Below are 12232 nucleotides of genomic sequence, written 5' to 3'. Positions count from 1 at the left end.
AGAAGTAAGTGTAGTCACTTCAAAAGAGCTATGTGGATCACATCCCCTGGGAAATGACACTCTCTTCAACAATGATCTTTTGCTGACAAGACCATAGTTGTGGTCCAGATCTGGCTCATAAAACTGAAGACGCATCTTTGAAGCTGCAGAGCTCAGGAGTTTTACTGGAGTTTGTTTGCTCCTACTATTGATTTTCTTCCTTCTCTTCTCTCCCATCCTTTTTCCCTCTGCCATACTCATCTCCGAATGTGATAGTTGTCTTGACAGCAACAAGAATACTGACTTCTCTAGGCAATTTTCCCACTTAGAAAAGCAGAGAGGAATATGCAATACCACTGTACATCCTTTGGAAGCTTGAAAAAGCTCTGTGCATCCTTTAGAAGCTTGAAAAGCCTCCCCAGGTTGTCCAAGGTCAGCAATACCTTGCTCAGGGGCTGGGAGGGGGAGTAGACCAGAGGAAGGCACAGGACTTTATACTTGTACACTCTGTAAAGGACTAGTTTGTGGTATGCAGCCTCAGGTAAAAGAAATGTGCCAACACAGCCAAGTTAGTGTGTTAAACCTGGCCCCAGTTCATTGCACTTAATAGTTGACTAGAGACTTGGGGTATGTAAGTATTTGAACACTGGCAAACCTCTGTGTGGGTCCCCTCTCTTTTCTGTACGAGGTTTTTTGATTTGATCTTGTTTCAGTCTGCACTCATGATGCACCAAGAAAGTCTCCTTCAGTCAAAATCAGGGTGTTCAAAGCAGCATTGGGGCTGTAGCATAAGGCAGTGATTGGGAACCTCCAGCAGGAGAGATGGAGGGGGCTGAGAAAACAGCAGAAATCATCTTGGTAATAGCCCAGTGTTCCAAAAGGTGCAGTTAAAACTGAGCATTTTCGGACGGCGTAGGAAGAACCCAAACCTGACGTGCTCTGAAGCTGTAATTTCACAGCAGGAGACCAGGAATTCTGACAGTTTCTATAGCAAAAGGTGTTTGAGGGCTGCAGGTTGAGAGGTGGGAGCAGGCGGAGCAGCGCAGTGACCCATCGCCTGGTGGCTCGTAGGACAAGTGGCCGAGCTCCTGCTGCTGCACACATCTGCCATGTTTTGTGGTGGTTCTTGTGCCAGAGGGGAACAGGACACAACTCCCCGCTCAGGATGGCTCTGTCCTTGACAACACAAATCCTGGAGCTGGGAAAAATGCGGAAGTGTAGCCAGCTGCTTCACAGTTCCCAGACGCTGTCTGCTCAGCTCTTCTCCCTGGCTCCTTGTGTGTTCCCTGCGGATACCTGTGTTGTTTTCCCTTCTCCAGCCCAGCAAAGAGAACCAGTACATTGCTTCTAACAGCCCAGGATTCAGCCAGGTCTCTTCCTGTGCAAGATCTTCCAGGGTTGCCCCAAGGTGCCTCACACTTCCCTGTTTGCTGCCCTGCTCTGTTCTCGCCCGGGGGTTTGCAGTGCCTGGAAACCAGTCTGTGCCTGAGGCTAATTCCCATTTATGAGTTGTTTAAACAGAGCTCCAGGTAGCTGTGTGCTGGAGCAGGGGCAGAGGAGTCCTGGGTGCAGTGGGAGCCCAGCCCTTCCATATGCAGAAGCCTCATGTTCTGGGCTGGGTTGGGTTTGTACAGATGCCGTGACTTAGATTTCTGTCTGTCACTTCCCAATGCTTTTTACTTCAGAGCAGGGAGCAGATCATGCGAAGGACAGGCTCCTTGTTCAAGAAGAAATGTCAGATCTGTGCTGCTTTCAGCCAGCCAGAATACTCACTTCACACATGCCAAGTGCTGCCATTGATGGCTTCCTAGGGAATGCTATGACTGAGCTGGTGCTGGCTCTCTGGATGGAGGCATGTGCTGCTCTTGGTGCTTCTGCTTCTCTTTTATGTTCTTTCCTTTGAGTTGCTTTTTTTCTAATCCTTTTTTGAGATTTATTTTTGTGCTGGCTGACCAACTTACCCTTAGCATCAACCCCTTAATCCCTGTCTTCTCACAGGTCTGGCCCGAAGGGTTTCAATCTATCTTGACAGAAGTAAGCAGGGAGGTGAGTGCTTTCTTTCCTGTTACCTTTGATCAGCTGGGGTGGGAAGGATCTCCTCATCTGGCTTTGGGCTGGTTGGTTGGCTGGTTGGTTGGTTGGTGGTTTTGGCATTGTTTGAATGACTGCTGGGTCCATGCGGTTCCTGAAAAGCTTTGCTTCTACCTCTCCCATTCCCTGCCTTGTGTCCATGTCTGTACCAGCTGTGAGAGATGCAGGGAGGGTGTCTGGGCTCTCTAGGTCAGTGTAGCCAAGTGTTGGGAAAAGGGCATCTTCCTGTTGCACTCCGAGCTGTCTGCAGGGAGAGGAGCTGGGGGGTTGCGTGTACAAGTCTCTCTTTTCCTGGAATATTTCACAGCATCCCTGGACCAAAGGGGTTGAGCGACCAGTTCCACATGTGAGCCACCATTCAGCTAATGTGGATTTTATGGGGCTTTATTTGTGATACATTTTCACTCTAAAGACCACGTGAAAAGAAGGTGATGAAGCTTTCCCAGGAGGTTGAGAACAGCGGACTTTTGGCAAGGATATGCCTAATAAATTTTCCCAGTTTTATTCTTTCATGTGGAAGGAAGGTAAATGAGCTCCCCAGCCAGGGCTGGGCAATGCCTAAGTTGCTCCAGAGCCTGGATCCTTCATCTGCTGCCGAGGAAACAGATGGCTCATGTGCCAGGGCAGCTCCGTGTGCACATCCATGGGCATTCATGTTGACGTAGTCATCCTGGTTTGTTCACTAATTACTGACATTTGCTGACTGATAAGAGCTGAGTGTTCAGTAATGATGAATAGGATGAAGATGCTTGCGGGGGGGTGATGTGGAGCTCTTTAGCATCAGGTCTTTGCAAATCTCTCTCTCGCTGTTCAGAGGTAGAGCACTGGGTTGGAAATGAGCAAAGCTGGTGCGTGGCTGATGGCTGCCTGGCTCTGTATTCCACTCAAAACCCAGTGGCAAACGGGAAGGCTAAAATTAGCAAGACTCAGCTGCAGGCAACTCCCTCTGGGCAAACTGGGCATCCCAACATGTAAGGAAATACCAGCCAGTCCCGTGCTTCATCCATACAGCTGATGCCAAGCGATTGCCTGTGTCCCAGGCACACCAGTAATTGTGGATCAATACAGAGCATTCAGTGGGTGTTCTAGTGCAAAATGCAGCAAGAGGATTCCTTTCTCCCACTGAAAGCATCATAAAAATGGATGAGATGAGCTATTTTCTTGACAGCAAAATACATCAGCAATATTTAGATAAAATATACTAGTTTTGTCACCAAAGCACAGAGAATCTGTTCTCATTGCCTAGGCTTCCATAAGGAGATTTTACCAAAAGGACAGGGGACTCTGTTCTCACGTCTCTGCTTGCTGGTGTTCAGCGGGATCACTGGCACTGCTGTATTGCAGATCAGTGGTAAATCAGAGGCAGACCAGTGCCTTAATGGTCCAGGTCACACCAGGCCACTGTGCAAGTCAGCCTGGGAATCCCTAAGGCTTGAGTGAGCACAGAGCAAAGCTGCAGACGACACGTTCAGCATCGAGCAGCAGCTGAGCTCAGGGGCGTCTGGAGAAGCATTAGTGTGACCCTCTGCCAGGCTGCTTCACCTCCTGCTCCATCAGAGCTCTACCAGGGGGCTCATCTCAGCCCTGCACCACCTCCCATCAGCGTGACTGGATGGGGATACAAAGGAGGCTGTTAACAGGAGAATATCCATGTGACCTATCCCACCTCCATCCCTCGCTGCCTGGTGGGGGTTGTTGGTGCTGATGGGTAAACAGCCATAACCTGTTACCTCGAGAAATGTGCACTGATGCCAAGCAAGAAAAAATGAGCACTTGCAGTTCCCGGCTTCCTTCAGTGCTCTTCTGGGGCCTCTGAAACAAAGGGAAAGACGTTAAATACCTGCTCTGCAGAAAAGCAGGACCTTGCCCTCGGAGGCTCTGCTCCGTGGTGAATACTGCTGGCTGCTCCAGCAGCCAGTCAGTGATCGGGACGGGGGGGAGCAGTGGAATTCAGCAGCTTGCAGCAAGGGAATTTCCATGGGGAAATGCGTGGGGCAGCCTGCAACGGAGTAGCTCGTACCAGAGAGCAGGCAGGAGGGAGAGCAGTAGACTGAGTGTCCCAGCATCTCCCCAGGGGTCGTATCTTGCCCTTTAGGAGTAAGAAGTTTGGGAGAAGAACTGTAATTTCTGGTCAGATTTTTTTAGGGTACCAAAGTAATTGGAGAGATTGCAGCTCCAGGGGTTTGTGTGCTTTTAATTGGATTCCCAGCACCAGAGCTACTCTCTCCCTGCGCATAGTCCTTGGCTGGAGGAGAGTGCTGCTTTGTGGAAGGATGTTGTAGAAATTAATGACAAGTGAGGTCACCCAACCCTCCCACGGCTTCCTGGAAATTAAAACCCTGATGTGCTCCATTGCTCAACCAGGAGGGCTCATGATTACAGAAAATCATCAGTTAGAATCCAGGATGCTTTTATATTGTGTTCTGTGTCGATATTGCTGATTTCATTGAAATGCCAAGTACAGGTTGGCTGCGTTCCAGTGACGTTAAAAATAAGTGCAGACCCTGGGAATGCAGCTGCTTTCGGCACCACTGTTACTGAAATTTATACGAGGAACTATCTCATCCAGACAAATATCTGTGCTCAGGGGGAGTCCTGCAGGAACAGGCATAGAAAGTTACAGCTCTAAGAATGGCTGTTGGTTTGTGTTACAAACCCACATCATACTCACATCAGAGGGCTGGAGCAGCTCTGCTTTGGAGTCAGGCTGAGAGAGCTGGGCTGGGTCAGCCTGGAGAAGAGAAGGCTCCTGAAGGGGAGACCTGAGAGCAGCTCCACTGCCTAAAGGGGCTGCAGGAAACCTGGAGAGGGGCTTGGGCCAAGGGCCTGCAGGGACAGGCCAAGGGGAATGGCTTGAACCTGCCCGAGGGGAGACTGAGCTGAGCTCTTAGGCAGAAGCTCTTCCCTGTGAGGGTGCTGAGGCGCTGGCACAGGGTGCCCAGAGAAGCTGTGGCTGCCCCATCCCTGGCAGTGCTCAAGGCCAGGTTGGACACAGGGGCTTGGAGCAAGCTGCTCCAGTGGAAGGGGTCCCTGCCCGTGGCAGGGGTTGGAGCTGAGTGAGATTTAAGGTCCCTTCCAACACAAACCAGGCTGGGACTCCATGATTCATACAGAACTGCAAGTAACTGTTATAAGATTCAAAACTACCAACAAACCCGAAACAAACCCCTCAAAAACCCAGCCACCACAAACCTTTAAAAATTTCTTTTCCCGAGCTGTGGAAAATTTGCTGCTCTGTGTCTGGGAACGTAACATTCCTGATGGGATAATCGTAACCTTAAGTAACTGTGCACTGAAAGGGGTGCACTGCAGGGGTGCCTGCTCCCGTGGCTCGGGGCCTGCTGGGGGTACCATGGTTCCACGACTGGCCTTTACCAGGAGGTTGCCCTGGGGTTGCAGCATTGCTGTTCCTGTGGGGAGAAGGGAGCTGGAAGCAGGGTGCAGGTAACGTTACCTTTTTGTCAGCATGAGGCTGGGAAGCATCTCGGATGCCAAGCACACAAGCCAAGACCCAGCAGGTGAGCTGCAGTCTCAGTGGTAACATCCTGGAGGAGGACCTCTGTTAATTAAAAAGGAAATGATAATTAGTATCTAGTCCCACATTTGCTTCTCATCTCAAAATGCTGGGAATTTAACATATAGACCTGAGCCAATACTCCATCATTTCCACTATGGAAACGTTTGTTCCTATATAGAAATAGTGCCGCTATTTATGTCTCATTTCCTCCTGTGAGTGTCATCTTTGAATGTGACATTTCCCACTCAGCGGAAGCTTTCCTTCCCTGCTGCACACTTGTGAACGACTTAAATTTATGTACAAAGGCTTTTCTTCTTCTCTCTGAGCTTCTCTTTGAGCTCTGGTTTAGCATTCCCAGTCACTTCCTGGGGTCTCCTTTCCCTCTTTCCTTCCCCCACTTCTTTGCCAGGGCAGCCAGGACCCACCCCTGCTCCAGGCTGCAGATGGATCCCAGTGGGAAGGTGCCAGGACTTCTCAGCTGTGGCTTTATGCAGATATTCAGTTATTTCTGGTGCCTGCATTGTGGGGTGCAATGAGCATCCTGTACCCTGAGGCTGCCCAGTCCACCCACGAAGCAGAAGCACCAAAAATGCAACTTTATCTTTTCTTGAGAGAATGAGGTGGCTGACAGCAGAAAGGGAAGATCCCTTCTTAAGGGATGATCAGAACACTGCACCTCCCTCTTGCAGAGAGCAGAGGTTCTCACTTGCATGGACTAGTGAAGTTTTATACGCAGGGCAGGAGCTGCGTTGACTGCTTGGAACATCACGATCTTCACCATGCGCCAGCATCATCTCCCTCCTCTCTTCCCACCCGTGGGCTCTCTTGTCAGCTCCTGGTTCAGGGTGAATCCCTTGTCCTTTCTGGTTAGGTCATAGAAGATCTGTGTGCTGTTTTACGTAAAGCAAAACCCCTCTGGAGCTTCTTCCCTCAGTGAAACTTTCCCCAGCCTCCTCAATGGCATTACTAAATGTCCTCAGTGCTTGAATTCCTGACACATGCACCAAGGTAAGCACCAGGAATGCCAGCGATCACTCCGCATTCTCTGTCTCCCCCTCCACAGAGCAGACACTGGGAATTGCAGCAGGTTGGGGACTTAGTACTGATCAAACTGAGGAAAACCACTATCTTCAAACTGGGGAATGTAACTGGAAAATCGGGAGCTTTAAACCTGCCTAAAAGCATGCTGCCTACTTACCTCCATCGGAGATGGAAATGGCGGTATCTGTCTCAGCCTGCCAGGTTATCTTGTCACATGGACCATAAACAAGATGACAAATTAAATCGCTTCAGTGACGTTTATCATCTAAATCACTGCCTGCTCATTCGCCTGGGCTCTAGCAGCCCCTGAGCTGCCAAGCAAGCTGAAGTAACAATCAGTTTGACTCATGAAGTAAAGGTGCAAGTGCTCAGCTTAGCTGAGAGCCCTGAATTTCTGCAGTAAGATGATGGACTGTCAATAAATGTCAGTAATCTTCTCAGGGGTATGCAGCAAAGATCAGGAAATGGCTTGGATGTGATGCTTAGGAAGGGGAGATGGGCAAAATATTTTATCTGGATCTGTGCAAAGCAAGGTCAGTTCGTCATCTCTAAAGAAAGCTTGGTGTTCATAGGATGCCGCTGTACTCATTTGTGCCCTGTAAAAGTGTTTGGTCTGGTAAAATGTACTTATGGCTCTCTAGTGACAACGAGCACGTAGAGGTAGGTTTAAATTTCCCGCTGGGGCTAGTTCCTAGCTGTAAATCAAGACAAATTCACATTTGTACCTTCTGAACAAGCAAGTTGTGGAGTGGAACTCGAGGAGTCCCTCCGAGGGCGGCTGCGCTGGCTCGCAGCAGGAGCCTGCAATGCTGATGCATTGCAGAGCACTGCCTGGCTCCGGGCTGCACGTGGTTATGAAACACTGCCCAGCGCCAGCAGCTCTGTTTGGTGTGGATGAGAGGGTGAAGTGAGGAGGAGGAGGATGCCTCTGCCAAGGGAGAGCCTTGCCTGAGGCAATGAGGGTCCCTCGTGTGGTGCTCCTGGGGTTTTGTCTGTGGTTTCACTGTATGGTTGGGAGCCTCCCTGGAAAACCCATAGGTGTGGGGTTGGTTGGACTTTGCAGCATAAAGATGTCCCTGCCTGAGGCAGGGGGCCAGAACTAGGTGGTCTTTAAGGTCCTTTCAGCCCAAACCATTCCATGATTCTCTGATTTATTAACTCCTGTGGCAGTCCCCAGCAGTGTCCCTGGAGGGCTACATTCACCTGCCTGTAGGGCCCATCTGCACCGCAGCTTCTCTAAGCCCTGAGGCTGGAGAAGGGGTTGGAGACATTTTGGACTCAAATCCAGGACCATCTGATCTGATCCCATTTGGAGGACGTGTGGATGTGTGTGGATGTAATTTTATATTTCCTCTAATAACGATGGTTTCTGTACCATGGGGTCCCGAGAGCTGGTGTTCTGATTAGTGCAGCTCTGCCTGTGCTGATGCAGAGAGTAACTTGCACCCCCTGCCTGTGTTTTGTCTTAGGAGCAGGAATGGTGGTTGACTGGGAACAAGAAACTGGGCTCCTGATGACGTCAGGAGATGTGAGGATAATCCGGATCTGGGACACAGACCGGGAAATGAAAGTACAGGTAATACCTGCCTGCTTGTCCCGTTCCCCTTTCCCCTCCCAGAGCAGGTCCCATGTGGGGAGTTACCCTGTGCACAGCTACGAGGTCTGAGAGTCATCTGGGAAGAGCTGAGAAGTCTGCTTAGAGCGTGTCAGGAGGGAAATGAAAACCCACACGTGCTTGGTGAGCATGTCAGGTCCTTCCTGGGAGCTGCTGCTGTTACTCCACAGCAGTGTTTGAGAAAGGTGAGGTGGTGAAAGCCAGAGGCAGGCACCAGGATGCAGACAGGGGCCCCTGGTCGTGCGTTATTGAAACGGCATAAAGATTCTTGAGGCAATTCAGTGGTGAGGTGGGGTGGTGGCAGTGTTCGGATGTACTGCTGCCATCTCTGGAGGCACACAGAGCCAACAGCAGAACAGCATTGCCAGCCAAAGGCCTGGTTTCAGGAATGCTGCATCCATGAGGAGAGCACTCATGTACCTGCTTAGTCCACACCTAAGTCAGGACCTTAGTGGTCTGCAGGATGGAAGCACAAGTGTTCTGCTTGTCAGCCATGGAACTGCTGCCAGCTTGGGCCAATCTGACTCAGGTCAGGGTTTGCTCCATGTTGTCTGATCTGGGTGTCAGAGCACAGAGGTGCCCATGAACCTGCCAGCACCTCCCTTAGTGTCAGCACTGGGGCACCCCAGGGTGCTCACATCTCACTGCTGCACCCAGGCAGCAGAAAACGGCGTTTCAGTCATACCGTGCACTGCAGTGGGGCAAAGATGCTGCAAACATTCGTGTCAGTGCAGCTGAAATGAAAGTTCCTCAGAAATTCCAAGGAGAAGCAGCAGCTGGTGCGTGAGGATGGAGTCGCCGCGCTGCAGAAGGAAGGAAGGCTGGTTTTCAAAGCTTCTAGAAATTAATTATCCTTGAATGAACATTAATTACAACATTTGACCCTGCAATGCAGGATAATTAAGCTTATGTTAATCTTAATTACTTTCACATATAACTTTTTCTATGCAAATTAGGGAACAGCCGAATTCAGGAGGTGAAAATCTTTTAAATTACAATGATTAATGATTGCACCGAAGGTATCTAAACCCATGTTGTTTCTTTTCTAATTGCAAAGATGGGTTCTGTTGAAATTCAGGTGATTGAAACTTCCTGACTCAGTAACACTGGAAAAGTGAAATTCAGCCCAAGGAGCAGAGAAGCTCTGTAATCCAAGCCAATAAAGGCTCCTTCCCACTCTTTGAACTCCAGAAGTGTTCCTTGGGAAGCATGTGAGGTGTAGCTGAAGAAACCAGTACTTCATTTTCACCTCTGCTGATTGTTCTGTCTTCAAAGGCAGGATCTGGGTTTGGGCAGCGGAGGAGCTGCTGAGAACAGCCCTGAAGGCTGGAGCCTCTCACCAGCAGCTGCGTTGCTCAGCTGGGAACAGCAGCAGGGAAAGGTGAATGTGCTCGGAAGCAAAAATAGGACCAAAGTGTGAAATGAGCTAATGCAGCTCCAGCCTGCCTCTGGATTGTTACCCTGCTTCCCTGTGCTGCTTAGAATCTTGGAGTCATGGAATGATTTGGTTTGCAACAGACCTTAAGGGCAGGGACCCCTTCCACTAGAGTAGGTTGCTCCAAGCCCCATCCAACGTGGCCTTGAACACTGCCAGGGATGGGGCAGCCACAGCTTCTCTGGGCACCCTGTGTCTGTAGGGAGTGCCCAGTGTACATAAGACTGCAGTGACTTGAAGACACGGTCTGAGTGTGGCTTTGCTGTGCTTTCTCCTCAGGACATCCCCACTGGAGCGGACAGCTGTGTGACCAGCCTCTCGTGTGATTCTCATCGCTCACTCATCGTGGCGGGGCTGGGAGACGGCTCCATCCGCGTCTTCGACAGGAGGATGGCTCTGAGTGAATGGTAACCCCTGTCCTTCCCCTCTAGTCACCCCTCACCTTCTCCTTCCTCACCTCCCCTCCTCCTCCTCCCCTTCGCAATGTTTCTGTGCTTGTTCCTCAGCCGCGTCATGACCTACCGGGAGCACACAGCCTGGGTGGTGAAGGCATACCTGCAGAAACATCCTGAAGGCAACATCATGAGCGTCAGGTAACAGATTTGAATGTTTGAGCTCTTTTCTCCTCAACACTGTTTTTCTATTTCAATTTCGCCTCTGGTACTTCACAGGCTGAGAGGATAAAGCTCTTCAGGTTGGTATTTGCTTCAGTAATTAACTCCTGCTCCAAACATGGTGGAGGGAAGGCAAAATGAAATGTGAAGCTTCCCTTGGAAGCCTCTCAGAGTGGTTTGAGAGTAAACAAGAAGGCGTTTGCTGAAATCACTGTCACGAGGCGTGAGGGAGGAATGGAGTGAACCAGAAACCTGAGCTAGATATAGTATGTCTTATGGGTGGTTGTTCTTCATTGCCAACATCTCCGTGGTGTCACTGGAGAGGGAACATGAGAGGGAAGATGGAAGGTGCATCTGTTGGACATATTGCTGCACAGGATCGCTTCTCTGTCTAGCAATTTTTTACATGAAAATTCATTTCTCCTGCCTGGTAAATACCGTGGAACGAGCAGCATATACTTGCTTGGCCCTTAAAGAACAGCAGAGTATAAGTTACTGTCACAAAGCCAGTGTTTGCACACAGAAAAGCTCCTTCTTGATGACAAACTGAAAATAAACAGGAATTTTCTGGGATTCAGAACATTCCTGAGGCGGGGGATGGGCCAGCACAAATGTATGAAGATTTTCAGCGCAGGATTATGGGATGCAGCTGCCAGTTCTGTGGAGCTCACATATTAGAGTTTTTAATCTTCCTTTCTGCAATCTCCTTCAGCAGTCCCAGGGTCAGGCCTGTATCTGTGGCCAGCCCAGCCTGGAGCTCGTTTTTTCCCTCTCCTCAGTGCCCTTCTCAGCATGTGGTGCTTTGTTCTGGCTTGAAGAGACATAAGAAAATGGTGTGCTTCGAAAGACAGGTCGGATCTCATCCCAGAGGAGCTGCGTTTGTTGAGCAAGGCACCTTGCTCTCAGTTTCTCCCAGTTTACTCTCTTCTTCAGTTGACAGCAAGATCCAAGAAAACCCAGTGTTAGGATGTAGTGAGGGGCTGACAGACTTGGAGGTGTTGTGTTGCTTGTGGAGCAGTTCTCTCACCCTCAACCTGAGCTTCTCTGAACCTCTTTCTCCACACCAGAGGCAGGAGTTAGTAATGCAGGACTGGTGGCTCTGAAGACATTCTCCATTGCCTGGTGCTGATTGACCATGTCATATTGGGTTCAACCACCTCAGTCTATGTGCTAGTGCCACCACAGTGCTTCTTGTTAACCTGCAGATCTGCTTCCATCAGGCCAACCCTGTTGCTAGAAAATTACCTTAAACACCTTCGGAATATCCTGGTTTCATAGCTTAGCTACTGTTGAACAGTAACACGCAGGAAGAAGTCAACCTGGATTTGTTTTCTACATAGTCCCCTCGTCACAGAACTTCCATTTTAAAGCTCTTGCATGGGTTTCCAATGACTTCAGAACCATTTTCAAGTCTTGATAAAGACTCCAAGCTTTAAATGAATTTACCATCTATTTGCTCTCCCTCAAACAGTATTTCCATCAAGTCTTAAGAACCTAAATCAACCTCAAGTTTAATTTGCCTTGAATTTAATTATGTGGCAGCTGGAGTTGCAGCTCTTGTGATGCTGTAAGTAATTCTGTAGAACAGCCTTTTGAGCAGTATTAGGTATTCCAGAGGTAAAGAAACTGGGGGCAATGCGCTTCTTAATGCTTTTGTTATGAGCTCTGTGGGGTGATTCACAGTTGTAAGGCCATCAGTGACTTGGAAAAAATAACCCTTTCAAAGCCATGGTGTCAGAAGCCTCACTGCTGCTGCCAGCAGAGCAAGATCCATCAATTATGGATTCCGTATTTCATTTCCATAAGACACTTTTCTGTCTTTCTGTGCACCAGTTGACCAGTCCCTTACGAGGAGCTCAAAACAGATGCACCACAGCAAAAACCTTCAGTCCTTGGTCCGGGGCTGTGGGAAAGATGCGCCCTCTTCACATCAAACAAAC

General features: G+C 49.5%; 1 protein-coding gene across 2 annotated transcripts in view; it reads left to right on the top strand.

The window, feature by feature from the left end:
* RPTOR (regulatory associated protein of MTOR complex 1) overlaps positions 1 to 12232 on the top strand; it is a 114552-nt gene that overhangs the window by 97710 nt on the left and 4610 nt on the right. The window contains exons 29-32 of one of the 2 annotated variants that reach the window (XM_065693372.1): positions 1978 to 2025; positions 8098 to 8204; positions 9958 to 10085; positions 10185 to 10271. In XM_065693372.1, coding sequence (XP_065549444.1) covers positions 1978 to 2025; positions 8098 to 8204; positions 9958 to 10085; positions 10185 to 10271 — 370 coding nt within the window. The remainder of the gene's footprint in view (positions 1 to 1977; positions 2026 to 8097; positions 8205 to 9957; positions 10086 to 10184; positions 10272 to 12232) is intronic. The other variant, XM_065693373.1, reaches the window with a different exon arrangement.

This window comes from Lathamus discolor, chromosome 13 (genome assembly GCF_037157495.1).
Source record: "Lathamus discolor isolate bLatDis1 chromosome 13, bLatDis1.hap1, whole genome shotgun sequence".
NCBI lineage: Eukaryota > Metazoa > Chordata > Aves > Psittaciformes > Psittacidae > Lathamus > Lathamus discolor.
Note: the sequence above shows the minus strand (reverse complement) of the source record. Positions and strands in the feature narration are given on the sequence as shown.